Here is a 23503-nt window from a genome sequence, read left to right as displayed (position 1 = left end):
TGCAAAGTAGTGCGCTCTTTGTCAATGTAGACTTTTGCACCAAAGCACACAAAAAAAAATCATAAAAAAGTTAAAATATATCTTTTATTATTTAATTTCTTCCATTCACAATTTTTACAGTCTTCAAAGCTCACAGTCACAGGAGATCCACCAACGGCCACCGCGTGACAGATGCGTTACTTGCTTGCAAACGCCATGATCTGCTCCTGCAGGGGCCAAAGAGACAATAACTCAGAAACTCTGTAACCCTTGAATCATACTAAACAGCTGTTACAAGCGAGCAGACCTTTACACAAGACCTGTAAACCGGTGAACTCACAACATTTAATATGGAAAAAATGTCACGTTCAACAGTGTGCCTCTACGGTGAAATGCCTTTACAACCAGTTACAGTTGTGTTGGTCTGAATCACTTAGTAGGGAATAAAGCCATTTCACATGAGTGGTCGGTAATAAAAGGGGTGTGAAAACACAAGCCAACACCGCTGTCCGCTGCCCCAGGGCCAGCCCTGCACCCCACCCACACACTTTTGGTAACACTAAATTTGGGGCTAAACTTAGATGCCATAGTAGTAGGTTCAGAACCCTGGAAATTATAGACACCACTAGAGTAAAGCTCCGTGTAATCAGAAAAGAGGCTGGAGGGTGGGGTCCGGGTGGAGGCGGAGCTTAGTTTTGACAGGTGGTTGATATTATCTGAGGGATGGCCAGGTTCGCCGGGATGAACGGGAGGATATGTTTGGACGTAGAAGCTAGCAGAGCTTACTTTTAGCGAAGGGAGCATGTTGGTGGCCTGTAGACCGAAGGTGCGTAGGAGAACGACAGGAGCGGCGTTAGTGGAGTAAAGGTGTTTCATGAGGTCGATGGCAGCCATCATGGGCAGATTGTGTCGCTGGCGCTCAGTTTCATATTCCAATAGGTGCTGAATCGCTCCTGCACAAACAAACAAAGATTGGAGGTTAAAAACTGAGGACAGAGTTTCAGTCTGTGTACGTATGTTTTCTGCATTAAGCTAATACACTGGTGCTATTTTGACTTCAGGACATTTAATGGAGGGAAAAAAATAAACACAATATCTCATAACAGGACTTCATTTTTTATGAAAAGCAACTTACATATAGTTCTTGGCAGAATGAACAGAAAAAACATCAAATAAATGTTACCGGAAAGGCTGATGCTTTTTATATTTCAGATCAACAGCGTGCGTTTGAGCTGGGGCTATGGAAAAGAGCTTAGGGGGAAACCACTGCACTATGGTTGCAGCGCTTGTGTCTGTTTAGAGTTCTCACTGACCCAGGTCCTTCCCGTTAAAGGCCGCCTGGCTCAGGAGCTGTGTGAGGCAAGCCACATCCCCAAAGCCCAGGTTGGCTCCCTGACCCGCTAGAGGATGAACACGATGGGCTGCATCCCTGCAAAGACAAACATATCCTCCGCTGCCCAAATACATTCGACTCACAGTATGCTACTTTATGCACAGTGCAAGATCAAGGAGTCACTGTCTCACATTAGTTGAGAAAACTTAAAAGACGACATGACAGCTTTGATTTTCAGTTATCTTCATTTCCAAAATTTAAGCGTAAATGCGCAGGCCATTACTTTCATTATGATCATCTCACCCAATGAGAGCCACCCGGTGCCTGATGTACTCGGATGCATGACCCATTCCCAGAGGAAACATGACCCGGGTCTTCGGGCCGATCCCCGCCACACTTGGGGGAAGCTGTCGAGGTGAACCTGCAGAGGGCATGATGGCTGACAGGGCGCCGCGGAACAGAGAGCCAGCCGTCTCAATCAGCTCTGACTGGTTCTCATTACTCCACTGCACACACAGACAGGCGAGAAGACAGACACATATCCACAAGAGAATGAAAAATGGCCAGAGGAGACAGAAAACAGACATTATTCCTTTGAGTGGACAAAGAAATTAGCTGACACAGGAGCAAAGCTGAACTCCAGGCCAGCGAAAGTGCTTCTTTTTTCCCCTCCCTAACTAACTGGTTTGGCAGGGCTTCGGGAGCTGGGCTAATTAAAAGAAGATGCCGGCCAGGCTATGCAGTTGAATTAGCTCTGTTTGAAAAACATTCCATGCAGTAATGGTCGACACTGGGAGACCACAGGTTTAATTAGCAAACCAGGCCTGAAACCAAACGTGACTCAACCGTGGTGACCCCGTCCATCAGCAGGCCCAGTAAAAATAGCCAGCTTGGGAAAAAGGAGTTTCTCCAAACATAAAAAATGGACAGTGAAATATTAGCATTGTATAAAGTTTGGGCAAAACAATGACAATATTGCTTGTTTAAGTCACTAAAAACAGCACAGCATGTGAGTAAGCATGGTGAACCCCTGTCACATACAGTGCCCTGCACACAAATACAGAAATGTTGCAACATCTCTCTGGCACGCGTGGAGATCTGACTACAAACACAACATCAGCAGTTTGAAAGTCAGAACAAGACTCACGAAGGCAGAGTTGATGGCATCGACAAAGCTCTCCTCGTCCATCTCCAGCAGCTCCTCCGCGAGCCGATGGCTGGTGGACCACACAAGAGAGCTCTCTGTGTCCGACAGCTGCAGAGCACCGAGAGCAGAGGTCGATATCAAACACGTGTGTGACAGACGCATATTTTGCACGGGGGAAAAAAAAAAATTCAGACGTATTACCGGCAACATTGCAATGGGTCCTGTTGGGAGGAACCTCTGCCATGCGACATTGTTCTCCGTGGGCTGTCCAACACATAAATTCACATTGAAATCTGTGGCATTGCATTGTAGGGCATACATTTTAATTATATATACTGCACATATAAACAAGATACTATAGAGGTACTTCTGGGTGGGTGTATTGTTCTCTGCATGTTGACAGATGCAACATTAAAATTACTATCATGTTAAAATACTGTGAAACACACACTAACTTGCATATAGCTTCTGAAAATTCTAGATTCAACATGCAGGCTTTGATGTATAGCACACATTTTAATAAAATATGAAGAGTTACACATGTGTTGAATGTGACACTCACCTCTGATAGGTGCAGCACAGCAACCACAGCGGATTGATCATAATTCCACTTGACTGTGGGTATCCCAAGCTCCCGCCTCACCATTGAGTTCGGCCCATCTGCACCAATCTGAAAAACAGAGGAGGAAAACCAAAAACAGTCAAGAAAACAGGGACAAGGACAGATGAAGAGCTACAGTTTATGTGATGGAATCAAACTGACCAGCAGCTTGGTCTGAACCGTCTCTCCGCTGGCCAACGTGACCTGCACCCATGGGATGGAGTGCGCTGCCTGGTGTGACATGGGCCACGTGTACTTCACCACCTTTGACCTGTACTTGACTTGCACATTATCTGACACACAACAAGGACGTAAAACTGGTGACTACAAAGGCAGCAGAAAGGCAGAAAAAAAAGCAGCGCTTCTTAAAATAAAATGGCAACTGGTGTGACTCTCACACAACAAAGGGATCAATCTTGGTCCCATGTATGTATCATCACACTAAATCAGTGCTTTGCTACTTTTTCCGTCAAAACGAGAGGATGGTGTGCCTGCAGCCAAAGCAGTGGAAGATCTATAAACCACCCCATAAAACACCACTGGTTTTCCTCCCTGGCACATGGCAGCTGCCGAAGTTCAGATTTGACAATCTTCTTAACGGTCTTGGCCTGCCACACTGCACTGACTAATAGTGTTTATCTACAAGAACACCACGCCACACTTTGCACATGCTGCCAGCTGCTTGGATTTTGCACTAAAAGTGCCCCTTTTCCTAAAATATCAGCAGCTGGACATCCCAAACATGAAAGGATCCCGAGCTACGCTGGCTCATGCTGACTTGGAGTGGGACCCATCCACAGAACGGCTACTGGTTCCCGAACACTGATGTCAAATATGGGTTTTCAGTGATTGGAGAGCAGGGTTACATTGAAACCAGCTGGCGTGGAGCATACTTCTCATGTACTGTGTTGAGCATAACAACACCACGGCTAAAATGAGAGGAGAGAGAGAGGCGGACAAATGGGAGGCACATGAGGCAAAAACGTGCTGTAACCACACATCCGTTGTTTGGTGCAAAATGTTGAAAACGGTTTATAAATATGCCACTTTAACTGTCAAGCACATAGCAGAGCTAAGTTTTATTTGCACAAAAGTTGGTCTAATGTCAACAGCAACGCAGCACCATACACTGTCAGCGCTTTCGCGTCCTAAGAGGTGGCAAAGCTAGAGAGCACATGGCAGCTTTAAATAGGTCACTGGACCACTTCACGTGTCCTCACAGAGTGCCGGGGCTCTGCAGTCGCCAAAATGTGAGGTTTTGATTGAAATTGCAGGAAAAGCATGAACGGCTCCAAGGGCTTAACTTGGTCTTTAAAAACAGTCACCGGGAGAGAGTACAAATAAACAAAACCTGGGGACAGGATGGAATAAATGTGGCGGCATTAGAAGCCAGACTCAGCATCCATTAGGCAGATGGGACAGGAATCAAGAGTCCTACAGAGCACTGCTACTGTGTGGGGCTTCATGTTTTAATCATAAACGCTGTGCTTACCGGACAGACTGTCTAGCTGTTTAGTGAGTGCAGCCACAACGATGTCGTTCTCCACGATGTACGCCATCTCGTCCTGCAGGTTCTCCTTATCGAAAGTGATCAGGGCATCGGAGCAGGCATCCCAAACCTAAATGAGAGACACATTACGCCTGCGGTCTCCAAGTCTATCCTTAAATGCATCCCCCTCTCCCTATATATAGCTGGGCAGATTAGTGCCGCTTCATTGAACTGAACACATCAAAGTTGTTAGCTGCTGTCGGAGGCTGGCACAGCCTGCATCCATCAAACCCAGAGCAGTGACGGTCACCAGCACTGCTCTGGCTGGACGGCTGACTCCAGCTTAATGGAAACCCTCTGAGGTGACATTTTTGTGATGTGGATTTTTTGCAAACATTTTTCTGGAAACACAAATAACAAATGACATGTTTGTGAACATAAAGGGTGAGTCAATATTTATCCACAACCAAAAGTGGCAGAATGAGATATAGTTTTAGGCTTCTGTAATTCCAGCCCTGAAAGCACCATTTGAGTTAAACACGAGGGGGTGAAAAGTGTTTGTACAAGGTTAATTCTCTCCTGGCTTGTAACTATGGTGACAGAACCCATCATTCTGCAGTAATATGCTGCTGCACTACTTTTTTCCAACTTGCCATAAAGTAGGGGGCTATACCCTACAGAAAACCACTAATGGCAGTGGGTTTGCAACTTGTGATAAGTGGCTGGGAAGAAAGATTTACTGAGACCAGCCCAAAACTTGTTTTGGGTTTGTTTAATGCAGGGTGAAATGATGCAGTTTTCGAGTGGAATCAGTTGCTACATACTTTCTGTGCAAGATTTAAACAATGCACTTCCCTGCAGCTTTATAGAGCAAAATGTGGGCAAAGTGATGCCTTGATGGCAAAAACTCGGTTTGCCTTCTGTTTCAAATCTAAACCCTCAATGCTTACTGGACATTTAAGGTGGAAGGGCATTTTATTGCATGGAAAGAATGTTTTTTAGAGCCGACCTGCAGTACATACTTTCCAGTGCTACGGCTGGAGATGTATATGACTGAGATTCAATGGGCAAACATGCCAAAACAGCGGTAGCAGAGTGAAGGTATAATGGGAGAGGTACACTGCCATAATCACTGTAAGGCCCTGCATGATGACATCTTAGGCCCAGAGAGAAACCCTGCGGTCGAGTGTTTGGTACACACCGACCACATCTTACAAGAGGGACTGAGCCTGCACCCACAGCTGTAAAGCGGGTTCACTCTGCAGCAAACAACCACTCTCCTAATCTTTCATCTTCTTCCCGTTGTTCGCATGAATCTTCATAATTAGAAGATACGGGCGATGAGTACCAATTTGAAAATGTCAAAATGATTTAGTCTTCATAGAAAATACGGCTTTAATAAATAAAGCGTGCACGGTCAGAGAGCCATGCTGTACTTTGACTGAACCAGGAGATGGCCCTTTTTTAAATATACGTTGTACTCTTGGGCATTCCTTGTGGCACGGATCCTGCAAAGCTACTGAACAGGCATAAATTGCACAAAGGAATGAACAAAATGCATGTTACACAAAACCACTGTTTGCCATTTTAATGTGAACAATTACATACCGTGCACATGATTATACGATACAGTATTGTGTTGCTTGTTCATTAAGCTGAATGACTGAGTAGAGGCTGAGTGTCACAGATTTTTCTCTCCACAAATTGTATGGTGCTGTGATTGATGGATGACAGAAATACATACAGTATGCCTGTAAATTAGATAGTCTGGAAGACATATGAAGAAAAGCTCAAGTTGTGTAACAGATGGATTTTGGGAGATGCTCTGTACTGCAGCACTGCCTTTACTTATTTTTGTTGGTCTTGAAATGATTTTTTTCTGAAGTTTTGACACAGCAATCTGATTGTAGTTACTGCACCCTTGTGCTGCACAGATTCTTACTGTAAAAGTGACCTGAAGATCAACACACCTGCATCTTTTTGTACGGCTTGCACCTCGTCTTTGTAATGTACTCCCATGCTCCGATACCTGTGTGTGCAAAAACACATTTAGAAAACAATTCAAGAACTAATTCCATGCAACAATGTGTGCAAACATATTACAAGTTATCATACTCTGCACAGTGGAGGAAAATTGGTTCAACTTGTCTTTGTGTGCAAATCAATCCATGTGGATAGACTTTCCTCAGTTAAAGCCCAGCCATTATAACACAACACTGCATGTCTTTAAAGGAGGACACAACCGTTAAGTGATGAGATTATTCTGAACATTCTGAAAATCATGCCTTAATCTCACTAACTGCTTGCTTTTGTGCTACGTGCTAGTTATGTTACTTCGGCATGCGCTATTTCCAGTGGTTAAGGGCAACATCTTACCTAATTACCTTAAAACACAAAAAGAATTCAAAACACCACTTAAAAATGCTTTAAAAGACATGCAGCGTTCCATAAGCATGACACAAGCTCTTACTTCGGCTTTTTGTGCAGGTGCCAGTGGCAGGAAATGAGGTCTCAGCCAACGCAATGTCTGAAATAAACAGCTTTTCACTGTACAAACGGTACACAAATAAGGTAAGAGAGCGGAGTGAAGGGGGTTAAATATTAATTTCTATATATTCACACTACTATTTTAGTGCATATTACACATCTGTCTCTCACTGGCACCTGCGCAAAGATTAGTTACTAAATACGCGATCAGTGTATTGTAATGAGTGATCTACAGAAGAGATACTGTATTTGTTGTCCATGCTCCGATCTCTGAACTGCTTAGTTGAGTAAATACTCCATGTGATGTTATTTTAAGACCTGAATCAGGATAATAGTGGATGAACCTAAGTGTCCAACAATCAAACAGATTAAGCCAAATGATCACTGTCCATGTAATTCCATATCTACAGTATTTTGAGGACCACAAATGAAAAAATGAATCCTTTTTAAGCCATTTTAGATTTTCTTTGTAAAATATATATATATATATATATATATAAAAGGTTCATTGGTGAGTAGCAGGTGTGTCAAACAGTGGTCGTGTGCCAGTGCATACAGGCAGCCAGACAGTTTGAAATAACAAAATGCACAGATCTGGAATGATCAACAGGTTCAACTATTTGTAAACGTGAGATGGTGGATTTAAGACACAGAACTTGTATCAACAAGCTTAAGTTACATAGCCTGAAATCCCAGATTCACCTTTTCCCTGGATGACAAAATCTCTAACCTGCAGAGAGATACTTTTGCATGTCTGGGCAACAGAAAAAACTCCTGAGCTTAACTAAGATAAAGAAAAAAAAGTAGTGTCAGGACACATCCCAGGTGACCGATCACACGAGGAACAATTAAGGTCAGATATGATCCCTGCTAAGCCAGCATGACTGGACAGTCTGATCCCTGGCTTACCTTGTGAGAGTCATGTAATAGTCTAGCACCACAGGCGTCTCACAGGAAGGCAGCTAATCACCACAGAAATAACTTTTTGACTTCTTTTCTTTCTGTGGCGAAACAAAACATTTGGCAGTGATGTTGTTGTGCTGTATGAGTGTATACTGTACTGCTGAGCAAGGTGGCGGAGCCTGGACTGATGGAGCTGACTCTGGTGCTGTAGGTGTCCGGGAGCTTGTCCATCACTTTCTTGTTGCCCGCTTCAAGCAGGAGAATCTTCTTATCCACCAAGTTGGGATCCATGCCTGTGAAAAATCATGCAAATACTGTATAGAATGACAGTACGGATATAAGATTGAACCTCAGCAGATTTAGTACAGTAGCATGCATTTTTCACATCTTGTGGTGAAGATGTGGGTGTTTAGGCATTTCTGGTATCATACAATTTGAGTCCATATGTTTTTTTTCCCACATCTCAGAGTTGAGCTTGTTGAGTAATCACACGTTTATATGGGTTTATCTTTAAGAAAAAGGCAGGCTTGGGTGAATACAGACAGCTCCTGATAACACTAGCTTATATTTCAAATCGGGCTGGTGAGCAATGTGGTCAGTCAGTGCTGGGCAGGCATTACTCACCCAGGGAACATGCCATTGCAGATCCAACCATTCCTCCCCCAGATATGATAACGTCATAAACCTCATTCTGTCCAGAGCCCTCCCCATGTTCTGCACACACGAATCCCCGGCTGATGATTTTTACAGAAGACAAATGCCTCTCTGTAACGAAACACCGGCCAAGACCGTTTAAGGCCAGCGTCGCCTTTGAGAGCTTAAGCATTATTCTGTCTTCACACTGTCTTCAAATGGCACAAGCCCCGCAGTAACCAGTCCAACTGTGAAGTCTGGATACTTTCAAATAACAATTAGACAGACGTTTCCCCTTGAAAGTGTCCTATTAACGACAGCTGCGTCCCTTCTGTAATCCGGCCATGTTGTGTTGACAAGCGGCCGCCGTAGAGGAAGTACTTCCGGCTTCGCGTCCAATCACAGAAGACATCCGTCGCGGCTGACGTTCCCGTTTCTGTCCACAAACAGTGCTAATGCTACCAAAGCGGAGGAGTGAGAGTGAGTAAAAGACACTTTCTTCTCTTCAAGTGTACCAGAAAAAGCTTTGCCAGCTTTATTACAACAACATCTAATTACCTTACAAAATAAGACGTAGCGTGTCTCTTCAGCGGAGATGTCACGCTAGTCTGGAGGACGCTTCGACGCCAAGAAACACTTCCTAAAACTCGCCTTTCACCAGGTTGGCTGCTCGCTGTTATTACTTCCATTTGAATATCGTCGATTTAATGTTTTACCTCTTGCTTCTCAATGGCAGAAAAACAGAAAGTTCGTAAAGTAAATACGTGTAGAAACTAAGCTTAGCTAATGCTAAATACATGAACATAAATCGATACTGCACACTGTGTTGAAAGCGCAGAGATCTGGTTGCCATGGTAACCTGTTGACAAACTGCTTCAGGTATGAAGCCCTGACGAAGACTCTTAAACAGTGAAGAGTGGTCGTTATAATCGGGAGGGGATGTTCTCAAACAGTCTAAAACCCAAAGATGTTCAGTTTATTATGACACAACACTGAGAGAAACAGCAAGTCCTCATGATGTGAGATTAAAGCTGCACCTAACAGTTATTTTCATCACAGAGCTCCTGCTTTCTCTTCCTTTCCCCCCTTGAATAATCAGTTGATGGTTTGGTCCATAGAATGAAAGATAATATTGAAAAATGTCCATCGCAGTTTCCCAGAGCCCATGTTGACATATTTAAATCGCATGTTTTGTTCAAACCCAAAGACGTTCAATGTACAATCAAGACACCATTCACAGCTAAAAAAAACAAAACAAAACAAAAAAAACCCAACATGTATGCACATTTGTGAAGCTGGAATCAGAGAATTCAGATTTTTGCTTCAGAAAATCACATACATTAATAATCAGTTATCAAAACTATTGGTAATTAATTTTCTGTCCACCCCGAGTCAGTTAATTGACGGATTACTTCTATTAAAATTGTTTGACTATTTTTCAATTTAAGAAAATGTATAGAGATCAAATTTTCTGTCACTCTCTCTCTCTCTCTCTCTCTCTCTCTCTCTCTCTCTCTCTCTCTGTGTGTGTGTGTGTGTGTGTGTGTGTGTGTGTGTGTGTGTGTGTGTGTGTGCGCGTGTGCATGTCTTAAAAGGTTGAACATATTGGCAGAGCATTGATGTTGTTTATTTATTTGAGAAGGGGACAGGTCATGTAAAATTCTTCTTCTCCCAGCTTGTTATCATGAAAATCACATCTTATTATTTTGTGTAAACTTTTTGTTGGAAGTGTGAAGAAGTAATTGAAATTAATTGCTTGATAAATGACTGAATTGATTCACAAAATTGTCAGTTTCCTTTCAGCTGATAGACAAATGAAAAAGGACCTTTTGTTTACAGGAATAAACAGCCTTTCAGGGCTTGGACTTTGATTTTCTTTCACTTTACTCTCCCTGTTTTTTGTTAGTTCACAGGTCAGAGAAACTATGTCAAAGCTGGAAACCTTGCTGGATGATGGACTCAGATCAGAGCTAATGCTTCAGCAGCAGCTGAAGGCCCTGAGTGAGGCCTTCAGGCAGCAGCTGCAGGAGACAGAGAGGAGGCAGAAAGAGGAGCTGGAGAGGAGAATTCATCAGAACGCTCTACTGTCAACAGACCAATACTCCTTTAATAAAAATCAGGAGAACAATCAGACCAAGTAGGTTTCCTCAAATGTCCTCTATGTTTTGTTGTAGTTATATCTGTTTCATTAAATATTTTTACTGTTTTTCAGACATAAAGGAATGAGGACATCCAATCCTACATCTGCACTGACTTCAAACAAAGAGACTTTGCAGCATCCTGGACAGTCAGAGAGGCTTAACTCTAGTTCTCCCACCTTGCTATCAACAAACTGGACTCACTGTTCAGTCAGGACTTCCATGCTGAGTCCTACCAGGACTCAACAGTGTGAGCGGTTCACTTCATGCAAAACAACACAGATGAGGAAAGTGGAGGAGGATGAAGCAGAGTGTCAGAAGAAGTTCTGCGCTCTCCCAGTACCCAGCCGTGTCATTCAGCCCCTCTATCAGGAGATGGTGGAGCTGAGGGAGAAGAAGAGACAGCAGGGCCATGAGCAGAGAAGGGACTTCTTGCTCTCCATTCAAAGACCTTTCAGCTTCCAGGAGAGAGGAGAGGAGAAAAGGGAGAAGCTGATAGCAATGTTAAACCAAGTGTCACATGACCAGAAGGCAGCTCCTGTCAAAAAACCTCCTCACAAAGAGGTAAAAGACTCGTCAGATTCTGAGCTGAAAGGTGGGTCTGCTTTGTTCTGTAAGTCTGTATTTATAATGCTGTTTGTAACATGTCATTGGATGCATTCACACAGTATGTCTGATACACTTCATGCACTGACGTGAATTCACCCTCTACTGTACCTTACTGTTATTCTTGCACAGACCAGGAGCTTTGCAGACAAGTCGCCACTCAGACAAGAGTGCGACATGAGAATCCCACTGTGTGTCACAGCCCGAAGCTTCGCACTGCTGAGCGCACCAGGAAAGAAAAGTTGGGATTCCTGGATGAGAGACCCAGCTTCCAGCCCCAAATCATCCACCAGGTCCCTGATTTCAGCAGGCTGCACAAAGCCTTGCAGACAGCGGCACTGAGAAAGACACAGGGTAAAGACACCATGATCAAATGTCAGCCCTTCTATCTGAGGACATCGGCTCTCCCTGCAAGACAAAATAAGATGAGCCCTGAAAACTCACAGGTAAAACATTTCTTTACCCCAGACCTGTTGTTTGGTTTACCATGAGAATTCATGAAAATGTGTTATTTCTTCATTAATTTCAATACAGTTTGGTCACCTCTCAGAATATGACCTAATTTTTTATTTGAGTTTTTGTTGATTTGTTTCATGAAGTTTCAAAGTGAACAGATTTGTCAGAGGTTGTAATTATGGTCAGCAAGGGGCTGAGAATGAATTCACGACGCTCTCCAAAATGTCACATCAATAAAATGTAATGGATAATGCCTGTTTTGAAGAGCCAGTGTCTGTAGAGGAATTACATAAGAAGAAGACATCCAGGACTCCAAAGCACCAGGTGCCTTCACGTTGTAGTTTTACATTATTTCTTGATGATGATGCTTGATGGATGGTTTGAAACACATCCACCCACCACTTCTCTTATTTAAGGGGAGTAGGAAACAACTGGCCTTCCTTAAAGCCTGTAATGTTCCACATGACAAACAGTGCTGATTATCTAAATCCTTGTTCATTTAAAAAAGTGTATATCACTATGATTTCACCAAATATGCAATATAAGGCCTAATAAGAACAGATGTTTACTCTACAGTTCTTGCAGACTGTATAATACTCTATCATGTATTCCTGTGGTCTCCTCAACACTCAGAAGTGTTTATTTCCTAAAATCTGACAAAAGACTCTGACCTGGTCACGTTTGACTTTCTTTTCTGTGTCCTTGGGAGTAATTTGTTGATAAAAGATTTATTGCGTGGGTTAAGTTCTTGTGTGGCATATCTGTTATTTCCTGAGGTCTGTCTGACCAGCCCCCTCAGTTGTGGAACTGTAAAGCTATTTAAAATGTGTACAGTGGGCCTTCTTCACAGAGGGAATATTCTCCTCCCTTCAACAGTTGTATTTCAAACTTTCTCCACCTCATAATTTGTCAAGTTTAACCGAAGCCCCATTTCTGCAGCGCCTGACGCACAACCATATAATATTTGTTCACATTTTTTTTTCCCCTGAGTTCAAGCAGAGAAGTCTTTTTTATGAGATTCATCCCATATTTCAGAGGCCCATCCCTACGTATATATGTTCATTGAATTTTGCCGGATTGGATGGCAGTTCTTTCCATTTTCTAACCAAAATTATACAATAACCAAAGGTCTATTTTAGAGTAGAGTAAAGCTTTAATGTCCCTGAGGAGCAGTTTGGCTTATTATGAATCATATCAGACATTTATTGGCAGGCTGATTTAGTTAATGCTATAAATAAATGTATTTGGCCTTGTTGAGGAAGGTGTGTCGATTAACATCACATAAGTAATTGTACAAAATGTCTTCATAGTTAAATGTATAACTACAGAAACCTTCAGATTTAAAGTGAGTGGTTTCTCTGGAAAAAAACAACAAAACATAACATTATTGTATGAAGTTGCATGATTAACCTCATAAAGTATGTTGTATTGTTCGATCTCACAGTAAAATATTGCAAATTACATTTTGGACAGAAATCCATTATTCCTGCGCATATTATTTAGTAATTACTGAGGGCTTTTCAACACCACTTAATTGTTTATTGACAGTCAATGTTGCTCTTCTCTAGTTCTCCTCCAATACTTTTATATTGCAATATTCCTTTCATTTCACTTTGATCACCGTGAATAAAACATGTTTTTTCTGCAAATTGATGAACCAGTTCTGCTACTCTGAGTCATTCTGTGCTGTATCATCTGACAGACAAGCTTCTACACCGCTCTCAGCTCAGTGCACAGATTTGGCATGCCTGTGTAAAGGCTTCATGCTTACGTCTGGCTGTATACTTTGCTTGTGTTACTACTCCACCCTGTCGGGTTTTATTTCGAAGTTAATTCTAAATTTGTTTAATGAAAGTGTTAAGTATTTTTCCCTCTCATCTATAGGTACCAAAAATAAGTCATCTGAGTAGAGGCAAGTCACTTGGCGCCTTAACATCCCTGTCCTCAGACACGCTCCCCACATACATCACAGATGCTGTGAGGAAACGCTGTGTGGCCGTCAGGTGACGTGGATTATTTTTTTTCTCCCTATAGTTTCTATGTGCTAAATACTTCAATCCACTAATATACAGAGTATTTTTTACCTTCACAGAAAATCAATGGAGATGAGAGATAGTAAGAATCAAGAGAGTGCAGACTGGTTGAGGAAGTACCAAATGAGGTCCCAGGCCATGAAGAAGACAGTCACACTTCATGCAAAGCTGCTGGACCCACACAGAAGCTTGAAAGATGTGCATAATGAAAAACTGCAGCACCATCGGTGAGTCCTGGTCAAGTGAGACCATTCATTCTCCAATTTTGCAGCCTTTGCATCTCACATCACAACAACCGCCTGCCGCAGCGGCTCAAACTATAATCTTCTCTTACATGAAGGGCTGCTGACCAACAAAGGATGAGAGAGTACGCGAGGGAGTTACGGGATATGAAGACACGAGTCAATGGACGCCCGTATTTATTCGAACAGGTGAAACAGGTGAGTGACGTAGGAGGAGGAGGAGATTACATCACGTTGTAAATGACATGCACCTACAGCGTAACTTTGAGTCTTTTCTGCCAGAAAAGTGCAAAGGCTCACGCGGAGCAGACGTACAGGAACAAGCTGCAGAACGCCGGCTTGAAGGAGCAGTTTGTTGAAGAAAATGGTGAAGCAGCTGAAGGAACATCAACATCATCCAGATCTGGGGATGATACAGACCAGAACGACATTCATAGCAGCTATGCAGCGTGAGAATTTTTAGTTTTGCTCATCCACTATGTAATACCACTGTGTCCGGTTAAAGTATGAATAGCACTGGTGCTGGAGAGCCAAGGACTTCATGTGGTTTGGTCATGTTGCATTACATAATTTTCTGAGCTTGCCCAGCAGTCTTTAGCGAAGAAAAGGCAAATACTGTAGCCAAGCAAAAGTTCGATGTAATTACAATATAGCCATTTTCTAACCCAACATGTCTGATTTAGGGATGAAAATGTAGACGACGGGGAGAAAATTGAAGATGTGGAAGAGAAGAGCGTGAAGTCCAAAGGAGAAGAAATGCCATGATCAAAAAGGTTCAGGCGGCACAGAGTTTTTTGTGGCCTCTCCGCTAGAAAACAACACTGTCCTCAAAAATGATTCATGTCACGGCTAACTCTCCGTACCAAGCGCTTGATAGTTTAAGATGTGGAACTGTAAATTATGAAATTACAAAACATCTGGACTGCACAATCACAAATGTCAGGGATTACAACTGAAAGAAAATAGAAGTTTACAGAACTGCATAAGTTTAGATGTGCTTAATATTTTATATGCTTTGAGTTTAACACTTATATAAGTGTGTGTGTATGTGCGATCTGACTTCAAGTGGATAAAACCGAAAATAAAAAGCTGCTTTTGCAAACAGTTTTTCAAAGGAATATGAAGGCTGTAATTTAGAGGACGATGAACACTTGGTTGCCAGAGTTAACAGTTCAAAAACAAAATGAGATCACCGCTCGAGACCACCGTGTCAGTAACATTAATTTTTGTTTTACTCACTCTAAAATAAGAAGCTCCTGATATATTAAAAAAATATATACTTTTACGATGAGATGTATTGTATATTTTCTTAATTGGGCAGGTCCGGTGAGGACACCAGGCGTCTGACATGGGCCTCTCTCTGACGGTTGGGTGAAAGTTCCCAGTTGTTTCTCCAGCCACACTGCCACCTAAATAAACAGTGCGCAGAGACCAGTTCAGTGGGCTGCACCAAGCCCATACATCCACATCAAATACGCTTATACGCTGACCTCCACTACTGCTTAGACAGCTGACTGCCAGGAATTTGAGAGATCAGTTTTACATACAAGCCACACAGGATTGTCTGAATATCTATATAATCATAATCAGAACGTAATCATGGAGTACACACCAGAGAGTACCCAGAGGCTTTGTAGGCAACTGTGTCATTGTGCACTGAAGCTAGTGAAGGCAATGTTTGCACAAGCTCAGATCAAGATATCATTAAGAATTGTGAACTAATTCATCTTAAGGTAACATTATTGAACGCTTAGTTTGAAGTGTACAACTCTGACCCCAAAAAAGTTGAGATTCTGTTTAAAACATAAATAAAAACAGAAAGCAATCATTTGCAAATTAACTGTGTTTACTCACAGTTTTACAAAATGCTCCTGAGCCCATGTATTAATATCTTTTAGACAATCATGTGTTCACAAAGAGGTGAACCTCGCTCCATCCTCGCTTGTGATCGACTGAGCCTTTCCAGGATGCTCCTTTCATACCCAATCATGATACTATCACCTGTTACCAATCAACCTGTTTACCTGTGGAATTTTCCAAACAGGTGTTTTTGGAACATTCCACAAGTTTCGCAGTCTTTAGTTGCTCCTGTCCCAACTTGTTGCTGAATCAAATTCAGAATAAGCAGATATTTACAAAAATCAATGAAGCTGATGAGGTAAAGCATTAAATATATTGTCTTTGTACTGTTTTTGATAGAGTGTGTCAAAAAGGATTAGCTAATTATCACTCTCTGTTTTATGTTTACGCAGCGTTCCAACTTTTGTAGGATTGGGGTTGTACCACTGAGTTAACAGCTCAATATATTACATACAGTTACAAGACAATGTTGAGCTGCCAGACTGCATCTCTTCAGGTGACTGTAAGGTGACTGTCCAGGTATTAAAATAAGCATGTCATTCATTTTACATAATTAAAAATATAAGAAAAGCAGAAAAAGCAAACTGTTATTACATAGTACTTATAATGTAATAAATAATCACACAGTCCGTTCCTCGAGATCTCAAACATCACATGACAAAGCTTCAAGGGCTCCATCCCGGCAGGTTGTCATGGGAACCGTGTATCCCTCCCCGCTCTGCCTCGTAATCCCTCAGGAGAGAGCTGTGCCCCTCTGACTTCCCCGGCGCACGCTTGAAAACAAAACCAATCGCTCAACCTGTTAGATATTATCCGAGTGAGACCCTGCGTCCTGTGAGGTGCAAAAGGAAGCAGACGCCCGTGACATCTCTTTAAACAAACTATAGCGCCTCGGACGCGAGTGGAAGCTGAGAAAGGGAACAAACACATCTCATTTAGATTAATGAGAGGCTGCGCACTTGGCCAGCGAATGTTATGATCACGCTGTTTGAGGAGTGGCTCTGCTCAGCAGATGAACAATATAATTTTGCCAAGGTGGTGCGTTCAGGTCTTTTATTATTCCAGCCGCTGAACGATATAAAAATTCCCACACTTTTAATTCTGGAAATGCATGGGTTGCAAATGTAGGCAGTTGAGGACACACCCTAGAATAGATGATATAGGCCTCAAATGGACTTCACTGTCACAGTGTCAGCCAGTTCCTACTCTCATATTTTCCTCGTCTGCCTTCTTCCTCCTCCATGTGCTAACTCTCCTGTTGTTTCAGATCATTCCACTCCCACCTGCCCTGCAGTAACCTGTGTGCTCCTGTCATTCTCCATCACCTGATCTCCCCCACCCACCTGATCCCACTTCCCCATCAGCCGAGTAGCCGCGTATACCAGCCCAACTCCATTTATTCTCTGCCTGCGTGAGTCTTGCCTGTTTGGACCCCTGCTCTCCAGCCTGATCCTCTATTAGATAAGTTTGCCTTATTTCTGTTGCCTGCCTGGTTTGACTTGTTTTTTTAGCTTGTGTAAACTTGAACTTCTAATGTTACCAGCTGGTCTCAGAGCTGTGCTTTTGGGTTCAAACCTGTTTTTACTGAGCCTTTCACCTGCCTTAAAACATCAGCAATTTCACTGTGTGAAATTGCTTATGTTGTGTTTTCTGGTTATTTTGTTGTTCATCTTAATTTCTCGTTTATTTAAATTGTCGTGATTATAAAGTAAAAGTGCAAAGGCCATGTATTTTTGTTAAGTGCAGTTTATGTTGTGTGCGGGCATGTATGGTCTCCGTAAGTTTTAGTCTTCGGTTCACCTGCAGGAGGAGCTGTGGCTCGCTACAGCCTCTCTGGATCAGAAGAGAGAGATCCCTCTTTTTCTCCTTCAGTGGCATGAATAATATCCCCAGTGCTGGAGAGAGAGCATATCAAGAGGCAAACGGGAAGGGGAGAGAGAGATAGCAGCCAGTGTGACAGATAAGAGCGTGGCACAACTTGTTTCCCTGACTGCACCGTGGGCCGGGGAAAGAGAGCGCAAGTGCACCAGAGTGTCAGGCAAGGCTGCTGCCTGCACACACACGAATACACTCACACAAATACACTCACACACACACACACAGACCCCTCAGTCTGACTGCACCAGAAGAAGTTCAGAGAGAAGACTGACCTCAAGAAGGTACAGTATGCTTGTGCATCTCTAGCCTGGGAGTCATATCTCCTGCAGCCATGTCCCACTCTTCATACCTGATACGTTACGAGCAAATCAGCTGTGTTACACTGACTTGATGCTCTGCTTTGTTTTCCAGGTGGGGTTGGCGGAAGTTTGGTCTGTGGATTAAATGTTATGGCTTTGCTCAAACTGAGCCTTCTTATCCTGTAGAGGAGTTGTGTGTTTCCCCTCTAGAAGAACTTGTCTCGTGTTTACAGCCTGAGGGAGGATGGAGAAGCTGTCAGGGAAAGACAAGGAGCTGATACGAGGCAGCTGGGAGAGCCTGGGCAAGAACAAAGTTCCTCATGGTGTCATCATGTTTTCCAGGTAATGTTTTACACAATCAGCACGATTCAGATGGAACTAGACAGCAAAGTGACCTGTGAGAGGAGAAAATGTTGTCCTGTGCAGTTATCCTGTCACGACAGATAGAAATAGGATCTTGTGTGTTTTTTTGTGGTATTTTATGGCTGTGGTATTAGAATATGTATCAGGTGTGGAGAGAGAATCAAGCTAGATCCTCCGCCGCACACTTTCACCACGCAGGGACCGGAAGCTTGACTTGTTGCTTGGCGACAGACCGCAATAATCCACAATTTACTTTGAGACAGCTGCCGCTAAAGCAGAGAGTGGCCGGAGAGATTTGTAGATGTATGATTTACAGATTGATTTTGTGTCTATGTGGATGTTTGGCAACCCATGCCGTGTGTACACACCTATAGAACAGTGTGGTATTTGTCTGTGGTAGACTGTTTGAGCTGGACCCTGCGCTCCTCAGTCTTTTCCACTACAGTACAAACTGTGGCTCCACACAAGACTGCCTCTCCAGCCCAGAGTTCCTGGAACATGTCACCAAGGTGAGCTCCGTTCACCGCAGTGACCACTGCAAGTACACTGTTTGTACTTGTGTACAGTTTTGAACACTCTCTGTGTGTGTATTCGCCTGTGATGCAAGGTGATGCTCGTGATCGATGCAGCGGTCAGCCACCTGGATGACCTTCACTCCTTGGAGGACTTCCTGCTCAACCTTGGGAGGAAACATCAGGCAGTGGGAGTCAACACCCAGTCGTTTGCTGTAGGACCAACATTTCATAATGCAACTCTCAAAAAGCTGTTTCACAAACAAATGAGCTGTGGAAAAAAAATATGCTTTTTCTGTCTTTGTGTTCTTGTTGGTTTTGGACTTCTTCAGATGGTGGGTGAGTCCCTTCTCTACATGCTGCAGTGCAGTCTGGGCCAGGCCTACACGGCGCCACTGCGTCAAGCCTGGCTCAACATGTACAGCATCGTGGTAGCAGCCATGAGCCGAGGGTGGGCCAAGAACGGCGAGGACAAGGCTGACTGAGGCGCACAGCGGGAGCTGCTGAGCAGATGCTGTGAAATCACTCGACGTGGTTGCTGTGGAATGCTGTACGTTTGCTCTGTGAGTGGGGTCACGTAGCGAAACAAATGTACGGTGTGGTTACAATTTCCAATTGGATCGACCAATCGCAGAGTCTATTTTCTTTGCTGTGGATGTTTAGCTACCACACAGTGCTGCTGCACAGCTGTGAGGATCTGAGCCAGCCTGTTTTAGTTCTTCTAAGTCTGGACCTGTAATCTGAGCGCCTCACACCGAGAACAAGCAACAACTGTTGAGTCTCTTTGTATATAACTGCTTTGATATATCTACTCAAAATGATAACAGTGACTGTAGTGGTCTTTGTGATGTATCTTAAAAAGAGTTGCACAATTGTGAAACACTAGATATTATATTTTGGCATCACACACTACTCAAACTGTGATCGTTACTGTGGCCAGCATGGGCAGCTCTCTATCTAACTGGGACACAGTGATACTTTACAAAACATTGGTAGTTTTGGGACAAAGCAATGTGATTTTATATAAGAAAATCCTATCATCTTAATCATAGTCATTACTGTGTTTTCTAATGATACTACACGTCATTACACCTCTTTTTGTGTGCGACTTTGTCATCGAACATTTAACCTATTGATGACAACTGTTAGAAATGATACTCAATAGATACTGACAAGAACTGTTACACTCTTTCTTCAGAGATCTGACTGTTAAGGCCTCCGCGTGCACCTTACTCGACACGGTGTGTGATGCTCTCCTCAGAACAGGTTGTGAGTATTTCAATAGGCTTCAGCTGACTGTTAAACTCTAACTAATAGACTGTTACATGACCTTTTTAGAGTGTGAACGGTAAAGGGCGTCTTGGAGGAATTTGAAGATCTTTGTTCCTTGGCTATCAGTTTCCAGCCATTGTTAACGTAGAGTAGTTTTGTTGTACTGTAGTTGCTTATCTCGGTAATGCTTATTAACTGTGTTGTTGTGGCTACAAACGTAGTATTACCTCGGCTTTAGAGGTGAAGATAAGCAGAGTGGCCTTCTGCATGGAAGCGATTTGTTTGGCATTACGAAGCAAAGACAAACTTTATTCATTTCCTTTTTAATCTATTAACACAAAACAAACAATACAGAGATACTGTGTGCCGACACTGTCCGATATGTGTGTGTTATTATTCTTGCTACCATAACACTGTATGTATCATCCTCAGCTGTGATTTACATTCATGGTCTTAATGCCAAGTAACTTAGCAACAGTGTGCCAAGTATTAGATAATAACACCATACAACTGTAAATCCAAGCTGCTGATCTGTGGTTATTATTGCTTTAGTCTGAGTTTACATTTCTAAAGTTTATTTTTATATTCGGAAATGTATGTGTAGTTAAAGAGCATTGATTTTCTTTTTGTCTTTTCAAATGTGATGTACTGTTTAGTATATCTTTCATTTAATCAAAATAATAGAAATATTATAAACTTTTAAATGTGCAATCCTTACAGAAGAGTATAAAGGCAGAGTTTTCTATTGGACTATTTTATCCCTGTATAGTATGTTCAGTCTATACTATCCAGCCCACAGGTGTAATGTTGATTAACTGACTGTGTAGGTGGTGTATTTGTAGTGATTCTTTTCTTAGTATCAGTACACAGCCCTATGCAGGTTGTTGTTCTCCACGTCTCTGTTTGCAGTTACCTGACGTTAGGTCTCTTTAGCAGGCATGACTGACAGCTGGCATGTTATCCCGTTAACATCCAGCTCTGTACATATTGGGTGTGTCACTGTCTACCTCATCATTATCAGCTGCTACTGAACAGTGATGACTTCACCTAGTTATCCTTCAACCAAAAATGCACATTATTATTAGAGCTCAAACAAGCACGCACTCTTTGTAACCTGGGTTCCATCCTACACTTTAAAAGAAGAAATGTTGTGTGCTTACTTGAAAATAAATAAATAAAGTGATCTTCTGTGGATATTTTACTGCTAAACGAGGTCAGTGTGTTTTCCTCTCGCTCTCAGATTGTCACAGACTGATGATGGTTACAACACAATGGTCTGCGTTTGAAATCAATCACACGATGCTTGATTTCCTTCCCACTGACAGCCCATCCCCTAGTGTTACATAAGATCCAAGCACCGAATGGTTCATCGCTCTTGGCTACAGAGACGAGGGCGACTTCAGGCACATCAGCCCACTTACTCATGCAACTGCACAATGTCACATCAAGACTGTTTACAGAATTTCGCTAAACTGCCAAGAATTTCACCAATTTGCTGCTTTGTTCTTTGCAGGGTGGACTGTTTTGTTTTTATTTTCTTTCAGAAACAAGAAAGATCCGTGTAGGTAGTTTGCATGTGTTTCTGCTTGAATTTCAGCTTTGTGTGTGTCCTATGGGTGAAGCCATTGTAGTAAGAAGAAGTGGCGATGGCTGTTGTAGAGAGTAATCTGAATACGCAGCGCTCATTTCTTCCAGATATACAATTTGGTTATATCATTGTAAAAGTCACATCCATGAGCTGGCTGTCTGTTCTGGTGTTGGAGCAGTGGCTGACATGGCCTTAATCTGTCTCTCTGCACTCCCAACAGTATCCTCACTCTCTCTGTCCCACTGAGAGTCTGCTGTATTTATGTTGCTCCATGCTCCGTGTCTCGCTTCAGTTCCAGAACATCGCTGAGCCAGAGCCGTCTAGCCACTGGGCTTCATGGAGCATGTGACCCAGCCGTCTCTCAGGTCACCCACCAGTGGTTAGATTGCAAAAACATTCAATGAGCTACTGACTAAAATACAGCTGATGCTCATTTCCCTTGTGGTAATTCATTAATAAGCCCCTATACTTCTACAGTCTTACCTTGTAGTGTACGAGGATTTGCTCTGAAGGCTGTCTGGAGAGGAGTCTGCGAGAAAAGACAACACACATTATTTTTAGAAAGTCTGCAATGTGTTTTGGAATGAAGGGGTATTGAACGTTGTCATGGCAACTGTTAAGTGATGGTCCAGAGTCGTGTGTGCGTGCGCGCATTTGTTTTCGATGAAGGGGGCAAGCAAGGCACTGCTAACGCACTCACCCTAAATCACACTGTGGAGAGGAGTGAGGAGTGGACAGTGACTCCGCGTGCAGGCTCAGGCTCATAAGGTTCGCTCTGATAGCTCTTCTAGAAGCTGGAGTCTGCTACACAAGCCTGCCAAGAGACCACCAAGACAGGGGGATGAGCTGTCTGTCAGCAGCTGCAAAACAGTCCCTTCCAACATGAGGTACAACCAGCTAAAGGATGAAGGCTGGACTCATTCATTTATTTTCTGACTGTCAACAACTGAGAAGACTGAAACAATGCATTGGACTGTTTCTCAATACCTTCTCAATTCCCTATTGTGTCTGTGGTTGATTCACACTCTCGCAAATATATTGATTCTAAAAAAGCTTTGTAATTTCCTAAAACAGCTGGGCACAGTAGTTTTTTAGCAAATGCAAGTCAAACCAGACAAAATAATGCATTTGTTTGGGACTATTTCAGCTGCGGATTACTACACATTTGGTGTGTTACAGCATGTCGACACAGGAGGCGTTTCGCTGTCAGACTACACTTCTATTTAAATCTACACAGCTGTCAACACCGGCTGCATAACGGCTCATGCTTTACTCATGCAAACACGACCCAATGTGCATTTCTATGCTTTAATTCAATTTTCTTCTTCTGATGTGTTGTGTTCTGAGCTCACCTTGCACACCTTGTGCAGGTACAGATGGAGGACTGAAGCTTCTGTTGCTATGCTAACGTGTGTCTTGTGTAGACACCATGTTAAAAAGTATTTACAGCTCATTTAATTTAGCTACACAGACAATACTTGTTAGTTAGGATCAATTTGTTGTTGGGTTTGGCATTTTCATGCAATTTGCTGACAGTTGTCAAAATATGGAATATTGCCAGTCTCATCCTTTAGTAGCAGTTAAAAGGATCAGTTCAATTAAGGGCATTTGGCAGATGCTTCAAGGACAAATTTGGCTGTGTGAGTGGGTGCAGGGCATCTAATTAAATCCACTGGTAATTGAT

At 42.8% G+C, this 23503-nt stretch overlaps 3 protein-coding genes across 9 annotated transcripts; 2 read left to right on the top strand and 1 right to left on the bottom strand.

Moving 5' to 3' along the window:
* Positions 1 to 65: 65 nt before the first annotated feature.
* Positions 66 to 8950, bottom strand: coq6 (coenzyme Q6 monooxygenase). 2 transcript variants are annotated; one of them, XM_076748165.1, is made up of 12 exons: positions 8564 to 8950; positions 8098 to 8232; positions 6520 to 6578; positions 4553 to 4679; positions 3223 to 3353; positions 3022 to 3129; positions 2661 to 2723; positions 2460 to 2567; positions 1616 to 1818; positions 1293 to 1408; positions 766 to 932; positions 66 to 206 (listed from the first exon to the last, which is right to left on the bottom strand). In XM_076748165.1, exons 1-12 carry the CDS (start codon positions 8763 to 8765, stop codon positions 177 to 179), a joined length of 1449 nt encoding a protein of 482 aa, XP_076604280.1. In that variant the 5' UTR covers positions 8766 to 8950; the 3' UTR covers positions 66 to 176. The 2 variants fall into 2 exon arrangements, with proteins under 2 accessions (XP_076604280.1, XP_076604281.1); XM_076748166.1 differs by lacking the exons at positions 8098 to 8232; positions 8564 to 8950 and adding an exon at positions 7020 to 7523.
* A 48-nt stretch (positions 8951 to 8998) lies between these two features.
* fam161b (FAM161 centrosomal protein B) lies at positions 8999 to 17340 on the top strand. Of its 5 annotated transcripts, XM_076748161.1 has the most exons (10): positions 9065 to 9233; positions 10479 to 10709; positions 10785 to 11305; positions 11449 to 11762; positions 13657 to 13775; positions 13865 to 14032; positions 14146 to 14245; positions 14330 to 14496; positions 14731 to 14820; positions 17175 to 17291. In XM_076748161.1, exons 2-9 carry the CDS (start codon positions 10498 to 10500, stop codon positions 14810 to 14812), a joined length of 1683 nt encoding a protein of 560 aa, XP_076604276.1. In that variant the 5' UTR covers positions 9065 to 9233; positions 10479 to 10497; the 3' UTR covers positions 14813 to 14820; positions 17175 to 17291. The 5 variants fall into 5 exon arrangements, with proteins under 5 accessions (XP_076604275.1, XP_076604277.1, XP_076604276.1 ...); XM_076748160.1 differs by lacking the exons at positions 9065 to 9233; positions 14731 to 14820 and adding an exon at positions 8999 to 9052 and having other exon boundaries at positions 10486 to 10709; positions 17175 to 17340; XM_076748162.1 differs by having other exon boundaries at positions 9028 to 9233; positions 10486 to 10709; positions 14731 to 17302.
* A 959-nt stretch (positions 17341 to 18299) lies between these two features.
* On the top strand, positions 18300 to 21440 carry ngb (neuroglobin). 2 transcript variants are annotated; one of them, XR_013078130.1, is made up of 5 exons: positions 18300 to 18426; positions 18848 to 18956; positions 19055 to 19174; positions 19292 to 19522; positions 20158 to 21440. XR_013078130.1 is itself a non-coding variant. In XM_076748167.1 (4 exons), the coding sequence occupies exons 1-4, from the start codon at positions 18329 to 18331 to the stop codon at positions 19442 to 19444; spliced, it is 480 nt and encodes a 159-aa protein (XP_076604282.1). In that variant the 5' UTR covers positions 18300 to 18328; the 3' UTR covers positions 19445 to 21440. The 2 variants fall into 2 exon arrangements, 1 of the variants encoding a protein (XP_076604282.1); XM_076748167.1 differs by having other exon boundaries at positions 19292 to 21440.
* The last annotated feature ends 2063 nt before the right edge of the window (positions 21441 to 23503 follow it).

The sequence above is a fragment of the Chaetodon auriga genome, chromosome 14 (genome assembly GCF_051107435.1).
Source record: "Chaetodon auriga isolate fChaAug3 chromosome 14, fChaAug3.hap1, whole genome shotgun sequence".
NCBI lineage: Eukaryota > Metazoa > Chordata > Actinopteri > Chaetodontiformes > Chaetodontidae > Chaetodon > Chaetodon auriga.
This window is presented reverse-complemented; position numbering and strand designations above follow the sequence as displayed.

Coding starts and splice junctions, on each gene's coding strand:
- coq6 (XM_076748165.1), bottom strand. CDS start 8,765: ATGCTTAAGCTCTCAAAGGCGACGCTGGCCTTAAACGGTCTTGGCCGG. Junction 8,233..8,563: donor TGCAATGGCATGTTCCCTGG/GTGAGTAATGCC, acceptor GATTTTTCACAG/GCATGGATCCCAACTTGGTG. Junction 4,680..6,519: donor AGCCGTACAAAAAGATGCAG/GTGTGTTGATCT, acceptor TCTCTCATTTAG/GTTTGGGATGCCTGCTCCGA.
- fam161b (XM_076748160.1), top strand. CDS start 10,498: ATGTCAAAGCTGGAAACCTTGCTGGATGATGGACTCAGATCAGAGCTA. Junction 13,776..13,864: donor AAACGCTGTGTGGCCGTCAG/GTGACGTGGATT, acceptor TTACCTTCACAG/AAAATCAATGGAGATGAGAG. Junction 14,497..17,174: donor ATTCATAGCAGCTATGCAGC/GTGAGAATTTTT, acceptor CTGTTGTTTCAG/ATCATTCCACTCCCACCTGC.
- ngb (XM_076748167.1), top strand. CDS start 18,329: ATGGAGAAGCTGTCAGGGAAAGACAAGGAGCTGATACGAGGCAGCTGG. Junction 18,427..18,847: donor GGTGTCATCATGTTTTCCAG/GTAATGTTTTAC, acceptor TGTCTGTGGTAG/ACTGTTTGAGCTGGACCCTG. Junction 18,957..19,054: donor TCCTGGAACATGTCACCAAG/GTGAGCTCCGTT, acceptor CTGTGATGCAAG/GTGATGCTCGTGATCGATGC.